General features: G+C 42.0%; 1 protein-coding gene across 1 annotated transcript in view; it reads left to right on the top strand.

The window, feature by feature from the left end:
- SNTB1 (syntrophin beta 1) overlaps window positions 1-15,757 on the top strand; it is a 113,575-nt gene that overhangs the window by 65,562 nt on the left and 32,256 nt on the right. The window contains exon 3 of the mRNA XM_038129169.1: window positions 5,358-5,565. Coding sequence (XP_037985097.1) covers window positions 5,358-5,565 — 208 coding nt within the window. The remainder of the gene's footprint in view (window positions 1-5,357; window positions 5,566-15,757) is intronic.

Raw genomic sequence — 15,757 nt, 5'->3', positions numbered from 1 at the left:
CTGCTCCTTGAAGCAGTGCTTTTGCCATTGTTTTGTGCTGAATCTGCTGTGAAGAAGGCTGAACTCTATATTCCTGGATTACCAATATTCAGTACAATTACAACCAGAATATAAAAGAAAAAAAATAAGAGAGCAAAATACAAGAGGTCTTTTGAGCACAGTGGTATAAGAGTCCTGCTCCTTAATATCCACAGACATTTAAAAACTATTCAATTACTTTTGTGGTTGCTCTGGGTGGAGAAGGCAGTGTGTGATGTCTCTGCAGATTGGTCAGCATCTGCATGCAGTGGTATGAGCAAGTCTGTTGCAGAACCAGATCCTTTCTTTACTTGCACATGACACAACTCCTCTGATATCCTTTGTATTAAAGCCCAGCTGGTGGCAAATAGAAATGAAGTCAACTGTGACAGCTCATTAGTGATATATACACCCTCTGGTTGGACATCAGTCTAGTCCAGCTCCCAGGAAAGTATCTACATCATTTTTAGCACTGTAAGCTGAAAGTCACCAAATAACTGTTAATACAGCAAGTATTTCTCTGACAGCAAGGGGACCGAGAGCCTTTCACATAGAAAAATTCCACTTGATTACCAAGTAGTGATTGCTTGGTAAAATTGCTTTCACCTCCATTTAGGTTCATCAAATGAAGATGCTTCTTCAGAGAGTATGCTGGGGAATTCATTGCAAGCCTGACAGTCTCTCTCTGGAATATTTTCCTTGCAGACTAAGCCCCAAGTTTCCATTGCTTAATTTTAATGTATTCAGTTCCTGGTTCATCTCCTGATGCAGCATGTGGAATTCAAAAGAACCTGAACAGTTTTTTAAAATGTATTTTATAACAAAACCTACAACCTTTTAAATATAAATCAGGTTGTGTTCTTCTAAATCCCCCCTTTTCCTGGAAAGGCACCTATGTTTGTACACACAGAAAAAACCAAAATTATTTACTGTGGTTTCATGTGCAGACATTGATGGAGGAGACAGAGTGAACAGTTTGGCCTTTGATTCATCTTTAAGTTTGCAAAGTCAGTGACAGACTGTTTTGTTCCTTTCTGTGCCAGTGCAAAATCAAAGTAGTGTGATGGACTTGAATGATTCTGGCTCCAGCTTATCATTAACTTCAAGGGATTTACTCCACACTTTAATCAGTCACTGAATACATAATCTGACCCAGGAAGAGTCATGAAGTGTAACTCAGTGCCTGATTTGGTCCTGAGCCAATGCTGGTGGCAGAAGGACTTTCAAGAGTTTTGATAAAAGGTATTTCTTAGATAATAAACACTCCTACAGAAAGAAGCTTTATCAAAAGCAGAATGAGTATGGTCTACCAAACATTTGTTTTCAACTTCTTCTTATCCTCTGTGAAGTAGAAAATCTGATGAAGAGAGGAAGGGAGTTTTCCTCTTATGTGCCAGGTTCCAGCATTTGGAAGCACTGGGTTTTGTGTCACCCCCGTGTTCTGCGGGTGGAGAAGGGGGTGCTGGAAACACTCCTCAGCTCACTGAGGGTCTTTGAGAAGGAGAGAGGAAATTATTCTTTTGTTATAAGGTTTGCCAAATGATCTCTGAGAAAATGTGATATCATTCATATGCATTGCCAAGCTGGAGAGATGCCGCGCATCTTGGCAGTCATCTAGAGCTAACATATAATTCCTTTGGGTTGGTATGGGCTTTATCAGAAACAGCTCCATATGCAGTATTTACATAACTGTGGTGGAGTGTGAGAATAAACACAGCTGTGGCATTGCCCTAAATATTTCAATTCAGTGGGGAATTAAGGGAACTTTATCACTGAACTGCAGATAAACAGAAGTCAGTCAGAGGTGGTCAGTTTAGCCAAGGAACAAATCAAAACTATAATGGCTAGACTGCTGCAAACATTTAAGTGCCTTAGTCTTGGAGTTTACTAAGGCCACTGGTATTGTCTTCTTTTCAGAAAGTATAGAAATGCCATCAGTCAGCTTCTGTACAGAAAGCATCATCCAGTTGGACTGGTGAATCAAAGCAGCGTGGGCTGAAAGGCAGAAAAGGAAAGAGTTTATAGGGATGCAGCACTTTCAGCATCTGATTGCAGTCAGAGCCCGTGGGTTTCCGGGAAGATTTAAAGTTTATTTTAGTATCTCCATCCCAGTTGACTGTGGAGACAGGAGTCCTGGGTTTTTGGTGTAAATCTGCAAGCTCAGTTTCCTAAGGTATTCTAGTCCTGATCTTACAGTAATTCCCTGTGGCAGAATACAGGCAGTTGAGGATTTAGACTTTGGGGTATGTAAATAAAAGTTGGTCTATGTAGCAGCGTGCTAAGGAATGATGCTTGCAGATGTATTTCTGGGAGTGGACAAGTGCTGTGGATAAAAAGAATAATTTTCAGTGTGGTCAAAGCAGCATCCTGTTTTGAGCTAAGTTTTGAGAAGTGTCAGTAGTATTGTCCAGTCATCTCGTTACTTAGCTCATGGAACAAGGAAGACTTTCTGCAATTGTTAGTGCATCATCATCATCACATTTTGGTGACTGACAAGCAGTCCCAAACTAGCTCTATTACAAGTCACTGACGGATGAGTATTTTTGCAAACATGGTTCAGTATGTGTGTAGGCATATGTATACTAGAATTTAGACTTTGATATCACATTTGAATATGTAGCTATTAGAAAGAATATGCATGGTTTAGAACTCCTTAAATAGAACTGTTGACAACTGTCTAAATGTTCATTATTTTAGGGGATAGAGCTCTTGTAGAAATATTTAAATAGTCACCATCAAGGAAAACACACTTTGCTGAAGGCCCGAGTACTAAAATACCTGTTTGTATGTTATTCCACTTGTTTGAAGGAAGAATTTACAAACTGGAGGTAAACAAGTTGCCATTAAGAAGCTCTTTCAGCTCTCAATAATTTATTTCCAAGTCAAAACCTGCCATAACTCTAACTTATAAAGAAAACACACAAGTTTGCTGCTGCTCTTTTGCAACTGAAAAAGCAGCACTTTGTTCTGAGCCTTCAGAGCCTGTGTTCAGCACTTTGTTTATTGCATGATGTGCAGCAAGTTTGTAGGTGGAAGTCCCCATGTAGAAACCACAGGCTTTGTAAAGAGCATTGTTTCACACAATCTATATGGTGTGTTGACATTTTTCAAATGCAGCACAGTACTGCTGTGTTGTCCAAATAATTTTTGTTTTTAAAAGAAGTATTAAAATGGGAGACAGAGGTCTGAAAATCCTGATTGCTGCTCCTGGCCAGTTCCCTGCTTTGTCTGGGTTCTTCACTTTTCCGTTTTTTCGTTGGTGAAATGAGGATGCTGTCACTGACCTAATTTGTGAAAAGCTGTAAGATCTCTTGCCAAAAACTGTTCTGTAAGTAATAAGCAACATTTCACTGATTACCACAATGTATTTTGAAAATCCAAGCCTGTCTAGCTTGTTTTTGGTGGTGGCTGCCTACAAGAACACACTCCAGCTGCAGTTCAGAGTCACAGTGGGACTCAGCAGTGGGAGAGCTGTTTTTGTGATGGAAAGACAGACTGGAGTATGGTAGCTGTGCATGATTGTAATGATCTGTGGACACAAATGGCTAAATCCTAACCATGAAGGAGGTGGCTGTTTCTAGCAGTTCAGAAAAAGGGAGTGTGATTTGGAACGTGCCTGTCTATAAATACAGTTTTCTAGTTCACAAGACTGCCATCATGTATCAAGGAATTTTACTTTGGTACTTGAAACTGAAAATTTGGTGCATCCTGGAGTGGCTAAATAAGAACATTAATTTTAAGATAGTGCTGAACTGCAGCAGCTTTACTGAGGAAACATGCATTACTGTGTTGGCTCAGTGCTTCCTGAAAATCAAGCCACTTGTTAAGCTATCCAGTGATTTAAAACCCTGAATAGTTCAGCTGCTGAGTTTGGAAAATCATGACCTTTTCTATATTTAGAACAGTGTCTACGTGGAAACCTCCCCTTCTCCAAATGGACAGACATGAAACCAGGGATCCTTCCTCTCTGAGCCCCAGAGAGCTGTGCAGAACGAGTGACCACCCTCTGTTTTGGATTCTGCTCTGGTTTAACCAAATAATTAAAACTTCTTAATTGTCAGTTAAGCTCCAAATTGCTGGATTTTGTAATTGCACAACAAATATTTGCATTACAGTTGTGTTTTGAACTTCAACCTGAATAAATTCCACTGAACTAATTAATTTTCTGCTGCAGAAAGGAGTCATTGTGTGTCCCAGGGGCTGGGCAGCCATACACAGGACAGAAGTACATGCTTAGGCTCAGATCCCAGGTTGAATTTGGGAGGGTAACATTTGGGGCTGTCACTGTACTTTTATAATAAAAAAGCACAAATGTGATAGAGAGTTGAGTGATGGGCAATGACCAGGGCTTTGTTTTATAATTGCCACATAAAGATAAAACAGGCTATTACTTTGTGGGTTATTTACCAGATGTCCAAGTAAAATGGCCCACAAAGCTATAAAGAGCACACAAAGCCTCACTAATAACTAATAACTTCACTAAGAACAGAGCTGAAATAGCTGCAGCTGCCTGTCAAAGCACTTTTGTTGTTGTTGTTAGTGAAGGTGTTGGCACAGGTCCCATTACCACAATGAACAGGATTCATTTTCCTGAAAACTGTGTTCAGTTGTACTTTTCAAACCACAGTGGAAACCCACAAGATAGTCCACCAGGAATGTTTTCTTTGAAACAAAACTCATTTCCTTCTACAGGAGTTTGAAAATCTGTGAATGGTGCCTGCCAGCAGATTGTTGTTAGCACTTTCTTGTTGCCACTGTTAGCAGGATCTAAATGGAGCATTGAGGATGCTGGTCACTCCTGGAGAAGGCCAGTTGTGCTAGGTCTGTGTTAATGTGTAGTGGTATCAGTGAAACCATAGAACAATCCTAAGAAAATTCCTCTGTTTGGGATGAGGATGATTTTAATTTATCTCTGCGTGGATAAAATAAACACACTTAAAAACTCTGGTTGTGCCATGATAATCAGCTAAGGAAAGCAGCAGCTTATGCCTGGCTTCTCCACAGTCACCTTCCATGCAGTCTGTGGTTCTGGGCAGCGTCCATGTCAGTGCATGTTCCTCTTGCACTATTGCACATATTCTAAACTATTGACATGCTGTATGTAGGGTTGCATCAGCACTGGCAAATCCCCTTCTCAAGGATGTTATCACAGTGCCAGTAGAGACCTGGCTTCAGTTAAGATGATCCTACTCTGTTCAGGTGTTTTAAAGGTAAGTTTTTAGTGCTAGGTCTCAATATTAGTGTCCTTTTTAACTCATTGCATTCACTAAATGAGGTAATAAATTTAGCTGCCTATTAGTATATGAATGAACATAATGTTTTTCCCCCCATTTTTCTAGAATTATTGAAGTTCATTCACCTGATGCCAAGCACACCGTGGTGCTCAGGAGTAAGGATTCAGCTACAGCCCAGGCCTGGTTCAATGCCATCCACTCCAGTGTCAATGAGCTCATCCCCAGGGTGATTGCAGAGGTCAGAGACCAGCTGGGTAAAACAGGGATTGCTGGAAGTCGAGAGATTAGGCATCTAGGCTGGCTTGCAGAAAAGGTAATGAAAACACTCTTATTTTCATTTCTAAGCTCTCTATCTCTTATTCCCTGTCCCTAAATTCAGCCTTGTTTGGAAGTAGAGAGACTAAATGAGATTTTGGGGTTTGATTTACCTTTCCTTGAAGACCTTTCTTTTCTTAACAAGCCAATGTTTGTACTTTAAAAAATCAAGCAGAAAACTATAGCGTCCCCATAGTCTTTGCTTCTACGTGCCAATTAAAAAAGACTTTCCTGGGAGATCAAAAAGTCTCATATCAAGTTCAAGGATGGGACATGAGTCACAAAAACTGACACCAGCCCTTGAGTTCACCTGCTGTTACAGCTCCCATCATGTATATGAGTTGTCACCTTTGACTCCCAGCTTGGGAAGCACTTACTTGGTCCATGGGCCACCTCTCTGCTGTGCCTGGCCTCTGGAGCTGGGCGTGATCTGAAGCTTCCTATAAAGGCTGGGAGATTGTCCTTTAATTGTAACCCTGCATTTGAGCTGAACATCTTATCAGCCTCAGCTTGCAATTGCAACTCTTGGCCGTCTTTCAAAGTTTGAGTCTTAAAATGTTTCATGCACAGAGAAAAGCTGGTGTTCTGTTCGAGAGTAGTGTGGGATCTGTTGACCTGTGGAAAGACAATCCGTGAATGCTCAGGGGTGATATCTGTATTAGATGATCTGATTCTAAATCACTAGTCTCAGAATTCATTTTAAGCACTGATAACTGATAAGTGTGGATTTGCTATGGTAGCAGGGTTAGAATTGTGCCTAGAAATAATTCCCATCCATCTGCTGCCTGGGCAGCCATTCAGAGCATCTCTGCCCCTCCAGCTGGGTGGTGTGGGAAAATGGTCACTGTGTGCACACTGCCCTTTCAACCTGGGCATCCAGCACAGATGTGCAAAACTGACTTCAACTGCCCTGAAAAAAAAATACTGTATGTTTTATCTCTTTTGGGGATTTTGTAGATGAAAATATGGAATCCACAGGCACAGGTGCCTTATTTCTATCCTAGTGTCCTTTAAAAAGGCACACCATTAATTTTTAGCAAAAACATGGGTCACTCTGCACCACTTGCAGTGACACAAAGATTGCAAAGCCTTTCAGGCAGATTTTGTATCTTTTCCTGTCCCTCCCTCCAAGCTCACTGAGTGGGGACAACAGCACAACTCTTTGGCTTAGTGCTGTAGAAAATGTAGAAGTTTGGGGGAATAATTTGGGATTAAAACACCACAGGTTTGGTGAGTAAATTTTAGCAGTATTAAACTATACAGCCATGGGATCTTTAATCTTGTTTTCCTTTTTTTAATTTCTATACTTATAAGAGCATAAGGGGCTTTCCCTGTTGCAAAATGCTTTCCTCTGAAAGGGTAACTGTTCTGTAGTAGATCATAGAGATCTTGTAAGTATAATATTCACACATCATCTTAAGTGGACACATGGCTCCTGGTTTATGAATTTCCTCTTCTTACAGTGAATACACAATATCCCATTCAAATGCTTCTCTCTTTCTCCTTTTTTTTTTCTTTTTTTTTCTTTCTTCTTTTTTCTTTCCCCTTATGGGCTGAAATGTTATTTTGTATTACTCAATATGGACCATTTTGAGGTCTTTCTAAATTTAGTGATGAAACTTGTTTTGCCTTTGTTAGGGTCAGGCTGTGGCTCTGTGCACGTTCCAGTGTATTTATGGTGGCTGTTACCAAGAATTAGCCTTGAGAGATTGGCAGTGACATTGTTACTGAAAAGGCAACTTGTTTTTTTTCACTAAAAACCATCCAGAACTGTGCAGTAGTAACAGAGTGATGTCAAAAGTTCCCACCTTTCTCTCATCTTGGAGACCTGTTGAAAAGTTGAGAAAAATATGGCAAAATGTGAAGTTCTCTTTATTCTTACTGGACTGTGGGCTGTACAGCCTGGATGAAAGCGATAACCTGCACATGCTGTGTATATGCCAGCTGTTTGTGTATTGTTTCAGAGGAGGTGTTCAAGGCAGCTGAGGGACGTGCAGACCAGAGATGCTCCTTGTGAAAAAACCTGGGTTTGTTAGTAGGAAGAGATTAAATTCTGCAGTGATTTGTGGAAGTCCCTGTGAATATCAGTGTGGTTCTTTGACTCTGCCTGGATGCCAGGTGCCCACCAAAGCTGCTGTATCACTCCCCCTCTTCAGCTTGACGGGGAGAGAAAACAAAAGGCTTGTGACTTGAGATAAGAGTAAGGAAATATAATTCACCAAATACCATCATGGGCTAAACAGACTCGACTTGGAGAAAATTAATTGAATTTATTACCAAACAAACCAGAGTAGGGTAATGAGAAAATAAAACCAAATCTTAAAAAAACCTTTCCCCTGTCCCTACCTTCTTTCCTTGTGATTTTCTCTACCTTTCTCCCTTCCCTGTGGCACAAGTGCACTGGAATGGTGTTGTGGTCAGTTCATCACATCTTGTCTCTGCTGCTCCTTCCTCCTCAGGGGAGGACTCCTCACACTGCTCCCCTCTTCGAGGGTGGGGTCCCTCCCCCAGGAGCCCGTCCTCCAGGAACTTCTCCAACATGAGTCTTTCCCATGGGCAGCAGTTCCTCACAAACTGCTCCAGTGGGGGTCTCCAGCAGCATCACAGATCCTGCCTGCTCCAGGGTGGGCACCTCTCTCCACAGGGCCACCAGTCCTGCCAGGAGTCAGCTCGAGCATGGGCTTCCCACAGGGTCACAAAAGCATCTTAGACTGTAACTTTGAAGACAGCTTTTATTATGTTACCTACACAGAAAATCGTTAAAGTGAATTCTCAGCAAAATGGGAAGACTCTGAGCTGAATTCCTGTGCTTGTTTGGGGAATGCAAAATGTAATCCCATAGAAATTTCACTGTAATTTGCTGTGATTGCTCTGTGCTTCAATTAAGCTATTTCCTGGTTTGATATTTTTTATATGACTCTGCTCTAAACTTAGCTCTAAACTTCAACTTACATGACACTGCAAAAATAGATTCATTAGGGGAGCCTCCCTCAGGTGGATAACATTAAAATAAATAGTGGATTATCTAAGATACTAAGCCATTGCATGCTAACAGGATTCTACCACCTTAACTGAACTTCCATGAGAAGAAAGCACTGAACATGTGGTCTTCAACCTGAAACTTCCATTTTGCAATTCCACCTTCAGGTTCCTGATGGGCAGTGAGGGTCTGCCTGCTGGTAAATAGAGAGCTCTGCGTCACTTTAAGAAAGTAAATGTTCTCTATGGCCTTCTTACAGGCAAGGAGAAAAACAGCCAGAAGCAATCATTAGAGATGCCATCTTCCCTCTGTTATTAAGGAAGTAGCCTTGTCCTGACCTTGGCCTTATGAGGAAGGTTTCTAAAGCTGACCAAGGATTAGGGAGTTGTATTAGTCACCAGCGTCCTAAAACTTCTCTGTAACTAAGAGAAATACCAAGTGCTGGTTTGTAATGAGGTGTGTGCACTCCTCATCACTTTGTGTTTCCTGTATTTGTCTTTTCACTTCAGCAAGACCTGTGCATTTAACAGCTGTGCAAAGCATGAGGGAATAGTTACATGTGGGTTTTAATCTCTCCAGGTCTTGTCTTTTTATGATGTTCCCTGTAAAAATACTTTTAGCAACCAAATAAAATTTTAAAAAAGTAATGTCATCTAAATTGAGGAGCTTTTCCAAATGTGTATTGTTTCTGCTCTTTCAGAAACACTTTCAATCCTTGTAAAAATGTCTTCCCCAGCTTTGCCCCCACCTTTTTAATACTTCTGCACATCCCATGACTTACAGAAGAGCTGAAACAGGCATGGTTGCTCTTCTCCTTACCCATCTACTACTGAGTTCCTTCATGAGGAGCAAATTCTGCTCTGAACTGAAGAGCTAAAACACTGAGGAAATGGTGGTTTATTTTATCACTCTGTAACGTTTACTGCAATAGACCAAAATATTATTGGCAAAAGCTTTATCTAAACCTTTTCTTCTTTAATGCAAACACAAAAAGGTGTTCTGGCAAAAGGGGTTTTGTGAAGGTAGCTTTTGCCAATTCAGCAGTCCGCCACACAAGCAAAAGCATGACTGGCTTCAGGGGCAGCTGAAACTACAGCCAGGCGCCAGCATCAAGCTGGGTTGGTTAAGAAAAAAACCCAAAACTAAATAAAACCCTGAGCTGTGCATCTCCCTCTGTCCTCACTGTGCCAGTGATACTTTTCATGTAGGCTTGGAAGAAAGAAAAAGCACTTCTGCAGCCAGAGGCTGAGCTCTTTCCAGATGTCAAATGTCTCACAGGCAGTGGACTTCTTAAAATTATCTGAAAGCTCCTTTGAGAAACTTAAAAATAGGAATTCCTGCAAGTTGTCTTTTAGAATGTTAATTTTTGAAGCTGCAGAAAAAGTGACTTTATGGGCTTTTCTCACTAGGTCTTAACCCCAGCACTTGGTTCCTGTTCATGTTGCTCTGCCTGTGCAGGGTGAGGGTGTTGCTGCTTCCACAAATCTGGTGTGGGTTTCAGAGGGGAGAAAAGACCTGAGGGGAAATAACCAAAGTAGCACGGTGAACCAGAATTGTTTTTCAGCTCCTGACACTATCTCTGAAATGAAAAGTGTGTTAATATATTACAGGCTGTTCAGTCTCCTCAAACCTTAGATAACCATATCATTGTGTTAGTGCTGAAGTGCAAGGCATGTCACAGCAGAGTGATCTTCAGTATCAAGCTGTATATTGCAGTATTACATTTATCTCCCTGCTCTCACTCTGATTCAGAGGAGCTAGTGATAACAGGAAAATTGTGAGATGTGCAAGCTGTCCAAACAAGATTTAGGCAAATGACATGAGAGTGTATTTGAGGTTATTTCTCTTCCTCAGTATGAAATGAAAATGTTACCATTTCCTTAGGAAGCATGTTCACAGGTTAGCAAAATAAGTAGACAACAACAGAGCCATGTTGTTATTCTCATCACAGACAAACGAGTTTTCAAAGAAATGGAGATCTTTAGTTAAAAATTTTTATATGATTTCCAAATTATAAAAGTGAGCTTGGGATGTCTTTGCATGAGAAATCCACCAGCCCACCACGAAGTTAAAATATTTTGCCATTATTTAGCATTATGTGTCCAATGTTATCTGATTTTATTCATTTGTATCTGACTTTAACCACCTTCCTATGAAGCACAGCATCTTCTAGGCAGCATTTTAAAAAATGTGGCATGGCTGTGTCTGTGGTTGCAGCTGCCACTGTTCCCCTTAGCACTCCCAGCTCTTCCATCATGGTGGTGGCAGTTCTGGTAGAAAAGTCATTGCTTTTGGAGGGACGCCATTAATTTTCTGCAGGCTCTGTGACAGAGGCAAATTCCAGTGCAAGAGAAGTAATGAGAACCTGTGGCAAGGAGGAGGGGATTGGGAAGCTGCTGCTTCATTAGGCAGTGTGTCACTGTTTCACTAGTGTGGCTGCCTCACTGTCGGAACCCAGAATGTCCCTCAGACATTCTTGGATGTTCCAGACTCAGGTCAGAAGCATCTGAGACCCTGGCATGCAGCCAGAAACCCCTGTGGCTTTGCATCTGACCCATGGAAGAATTTACCAACTTTGCAGGAAGAACAAGAAGTCACAGAAGTTTAGGTATTGTAGTAGAAGTGAAGGAAGTGTAGTCATGAAGTGAAAGGAAGGATTTTAGAGTGCTCTACAAGGGGGTTTTAAGCCTTGTACGCAGGGGTCCAAGTTTTGTACATGGGGGTAAAGGGTTCTAAGATGGAGGGATTTGGGTGTGCCCTGTCCTCCTTCCTTCTCCTTCCTAACCTCTATGTCTTTCGTGATGTTGGCACTCACAGATTGGTTTAGAGTAGAAAGTCACCATTCAATATAGATAGTAGGCATTGGGGAAAAAGTATAAACATGTAGCATGTAATGTATGATATAAAAGATGGCACCAGCCCCTTGGGAGGGCAGTGTGCCTTTGTCTGACCTGCTGAACGGGCCACAGCAGCTCAGGAAAAGAATCTTTAGATAACCTACAATAAACTGCCTTGAGACCAGACAACAGAGATCTACTGAGTCTTTCTTTGAAGGCACGGGTTGGAGGAGAGACTTTTCCATCTTTCGGGGTCACCCCAATCAGGGGGTGAGTCCTGACACCTCATCTCTGAACCAGCAGCATTTTCAGGAATAAAATCCAGGTTGTACTAACCTCCAGGTCTCTCTTCTGTGCCTGGAAAGTACCTGTGCATATTTAGGCTGAACCTACAGTAAGCTTTGGGTTGTACTGTGAGTTAACCCAGTACAAATCAATATATGATTTAACCAGATAAATAAACTGCTAGAAAAATGGGTGGTTGCTAAAAATACTATTACTAACTTATTTGTAAGGAATTTACAGACAAGTTTGGAAATACTGCTCACCCATAATATCCAGGAAGAAGAGCAAGGCAATTTGGTCCTGCTTTCCTGTTTTTTTTTTGGTTGAACAAGGATGCAACTTCTCATATCGATTAATATATATCTGGTCATAATCTTAAAATTGATCTGACCTTTTAGAGATTACACATACCTCAAATGGAAAACCTTCTCTGTGTCCTAAATTAGAAATTGCACTTTTAAGTACCAGCTAATGACTTGCTGTGGAGCACTTATATCCAAATGAAGAATCCTGGTTTTGCCCTGTGTCACTTAACCTTGCAGCTTATTAATTCCGGAACTTATTTGTTTGCTTTGTAAAACACCAGAACAGAGTTCTTAATTACATTAACAGTCTTCATTATCTGGGGTAACGATCAGCCTGTTCTTAGGAAAGACGTAAACCTGAAATAGCATGAAGAGTAATTTCCTCTCCAAGCTTCAGTGAGGTTCTTCCACAGGCCATTTTTACCAGCAGTGACTTCGTTCTCTCCTTGCTTTCGGTGCCTTCAGTAAACGGCTGTATTAAGGAAAACTCAGGCTGAAAACAGCCTTTTCATTCACTGTACTGTTTTAAAGGCTTTGCCTTTATCTGTAACACACATGCTATTTCTTCCCATGTCAATGCAAATAATAAAATTAGGTGAAGTGCTCATTGCAAGGGGACTGGAAAGAAGAATAGGTATAAGTAAATAATGAAAAATTACAGGAATATGGTGGTAAATGCATGAGGGACCTGAAATCAAAAGTCTGTGTTTCTGCAGTACAGTCGGTTGCTGTAGTGAAGGAAAACCCCTCTATCAAATAATTATAGAGCACAGTTAAATAGTGAGTGAGCAGTGTTGTGCCTGTGGTAGCCTTCAGGTATTAAATTATTCTTGCAGAAATTGAGCTGCAGTGTGAACTGGGCCCTGCATATCCCCTTGCCCTTCCCATGAGGGCTGGATTAGTTCTGGTCAGATCCCAGCAGAGGTAATCACATCCTTCCTGCTCTGCCTCTGCCTCAGCTTTGATCTGACTGTCCTTGCAGATGACTTAGCTTTCTCCATAAAATACAGCATATGTCTATCAGTGTTCCTGTGAACCCCAGGAATGATGAGAAAGTTCCTTTTTGTAATCATTCCTCTCCACAGAGTTTAATTAACTTCTCCCTCCCTGCGTCAGGAAGAATTCTGAGCCTGAGGTGTGGCTGCTGCTCTGTCAGCTATGCCTGCACAGGCAGGGGACAGCAGCCCCAGGCAGGATCCACATGGCTCTGCTGTGACAGGGAGCTCTGCAGATGTCTGGTCAGCAAACCGGGTAGGCCTCGAGAGGGGAAATGCTGGGATGTAGCTTGAAAGGAGGGAGAGGATGCTGAAAGGAAATGGGGAATTCAGTGCCTTCCTGAGGTGTGGGAGCTGTTTCTCTTGGTTTCTCCAACAGAACAGGGTGGTAGCTGTGGGACCACATCCTAGTGTGGTCTGGAGCACATTCTGATGTGGTTCTGAGCACTGGCTTCTTTGCGCAGTGTGTCTGTCACAGCATGAACACTTAACTCTTTGTTCTAGATAACCCAAACTGGAACTCCTGTTTGGCTAGGCTGGATTTTGCTGGTCAAGGAGCTTTCTAGATTTTGGCAGTTGAGGTATTTTCTTCCTAGATTTTGCTAAATTTTCAGGTTGTTGGTCCTTTCCATCTTTTGCCTTGGCAGTTGCAGTTGATCTGTCCAAAAGGGTCCAGCTCCCCTTGTGCATGTGCTGGGTCATCTCACCTTTTGGGGCTGCACAGGTTTGAAAGCCTCTGTTTGAACATATTTGCAGTACAGTTCATTTGAAAAGAAAAACCCAGCAAAGATGCAGGTGTGATGTGAAGGAAGACTTTGATTCCTTTTATTCAGAAGCTGGGGAAAAGGTTCCTTTTTTCTCTCAGCCTCTGACAGAAAATATTGCAAGAAAGACAGTGAAGGAATTGGAGGCAGTGATGGTCTTTGGTATTCAAATGCGATTTCAATTCAACATGAGCCTCCTTTATAAAACATTGCATAGAGAGCAGACACCTCTACTGAACCCATAGCCAGCACTGCTTTCAGTGGGGAGTGGAGGGTGGCCCTCCTAATTGTTTTAAGTGCTTAAGTGCCAAAACAACTGATCTGCTTCTGCCCCGGTGTGTTTCTGCCTCCTCTCCCTGGTGCAAGTAGGGTGCCAGCAGTGGTGGGTTAGGAAAGAGGAACTCGTGTTCTAGCCCAGCTGTGGGATGCAGGGTGGGAGAAACCAGACCAGCACAACGGTTGAGGGAGGTGTGGAGCACATCCTGGGCATTTGGAAATGCTGTGGAGTGGTTTTTCAGGGTGAGGAAGCTGCCATAAAGGCAATAGATTGGGGCAAACTCAAACCAAGAGCAAGGCAAATGCAGTCTGAGCAATAGGAACCCCCTGAGCACTGACCCCGCTGACCACAGTCCCGAGCAGCGCTGGGGACACCCTTCAGCCCCTGGATCCCTCCTCACTTCCATGGGACAAGCAGACATGCTTACATCCCCAGGGCTGGTTCACCCTGAGTACACAGCCCTGCGGTGTGGGGGTGCTGGCAAACACTGTTTTGCAAGAGCTGTGCCCTTGCACTCTGTCTGTTTTCTCATTTCTCTGCATTTTTCTGCTTACAGGCTGCATGTTAGAAGTGTAAAAAGAAAAGGATTGTCTGTCTTAGAGAATCCTGGATTTTTCAGGCATTAAGTTCCCATCAAGCTGCATTTTCTCTGTTCAAAGTTACCTGGTTCTCATTTGCTGGTTTTGTCTCCTGAAGTTAAAAATCACCTTCAGGGGAATGGAGGGGCCCCTTAACGGGAGGGTTGACCTTCAGGTTTTGCCCAGTGTGAATTCCTCTCACCCCAGTCATCGTTTCTTTGGGGTTTTTTTCTAGCATAATAATACTCCTATTTCAGCTTTTTGATTAATGGCATGAATAAATAGATCAGAAAGCAGCAGAACTGGCCATAAAAAAGCTTCTTTGCTCTGCAGCCCTTCTTCTTCCCCCAGGCCCCTCAGCTGATCCCCAGAGAAAACTTCTGGCAAAAGTAGAGCTATTCTTAGTAAAAATACCCTAATTTAGAGGGAAACATTTGGATTTTTTCCCCCTCTTTTTGCTTATTATTGCCCCATCACACTCACCCACTCAGCTTGTAGTCAGAGGAGTGCTGTCTCCACCCACAAGTGCTTTCAGCACAGATGAGCTGGTTAATGTTGGAGGGCTGCTGAGGAAGAGCAGAGTGGCGCTGCTGGTACAAGCAGGAGCAATGTATGCCTTGATAGCTGCTTTGCCAAACAACTGTTAACAGAGAGAAATAAACACATTTTCTAACTATATCTTGAGGAGAAGTTGTGTTCTCTGTTGGAAAGAGGGATTGACCAATAGAAGGATGAGAGATTTTTGAAAGAACAGTGAAGAGGGAAAAGTTACATGTGTTACAATTTTCGGTGTGGCTAGACATTCACTCAGTACCTACTCTACAAATCCAGTTCAATTTTAATGCTCAACCTCTGGTTATGTAACAAATTCTTAAGACTATTAATACCAGCCTTTTACCTTATTATCAAATCCTGTAAAAATAAAATTATACTCCATAATACCAGGAGAACCCTTACAAAAATGTGCCATTAGATAATTATATTGCAACACAGCAACTCTGTAGACTGCAGGGAAGTATTTCTCATACAGTCTAATTGTTGTATCAATAGTATTTTCAACATCCTTTGTTACTGAGGAAGAAAGAACATGCTGATACCATATGTAAAATAGCTTATTTTGAAGTTCTGATTTCAGGGCTTGACTGTGGCAAAAGTGCTTGAGTATTGCT

The sequence above is a fragment of the Motacilla alba genome, chromosome 2 (assembly GCF_015832195.1).
Source record: "Motacilla alba alba isolate MOTALB_02 chromosome 2, Motacilla_alba_V1.0_pri, whole genome shotgun sequence".
Taxonomy (NCBI): domain Eukaryota; kingdom Metazoa; phylum Chordata; class Aves; order Passeriformes; family Motacillidae; genus Motacilla; species Motacilla alba.
The sequence above is the reverse complement of the archived record's forward strand: the minus strand, read 5'-3'. Positions and strand labels throughout refer to the sequence as shown.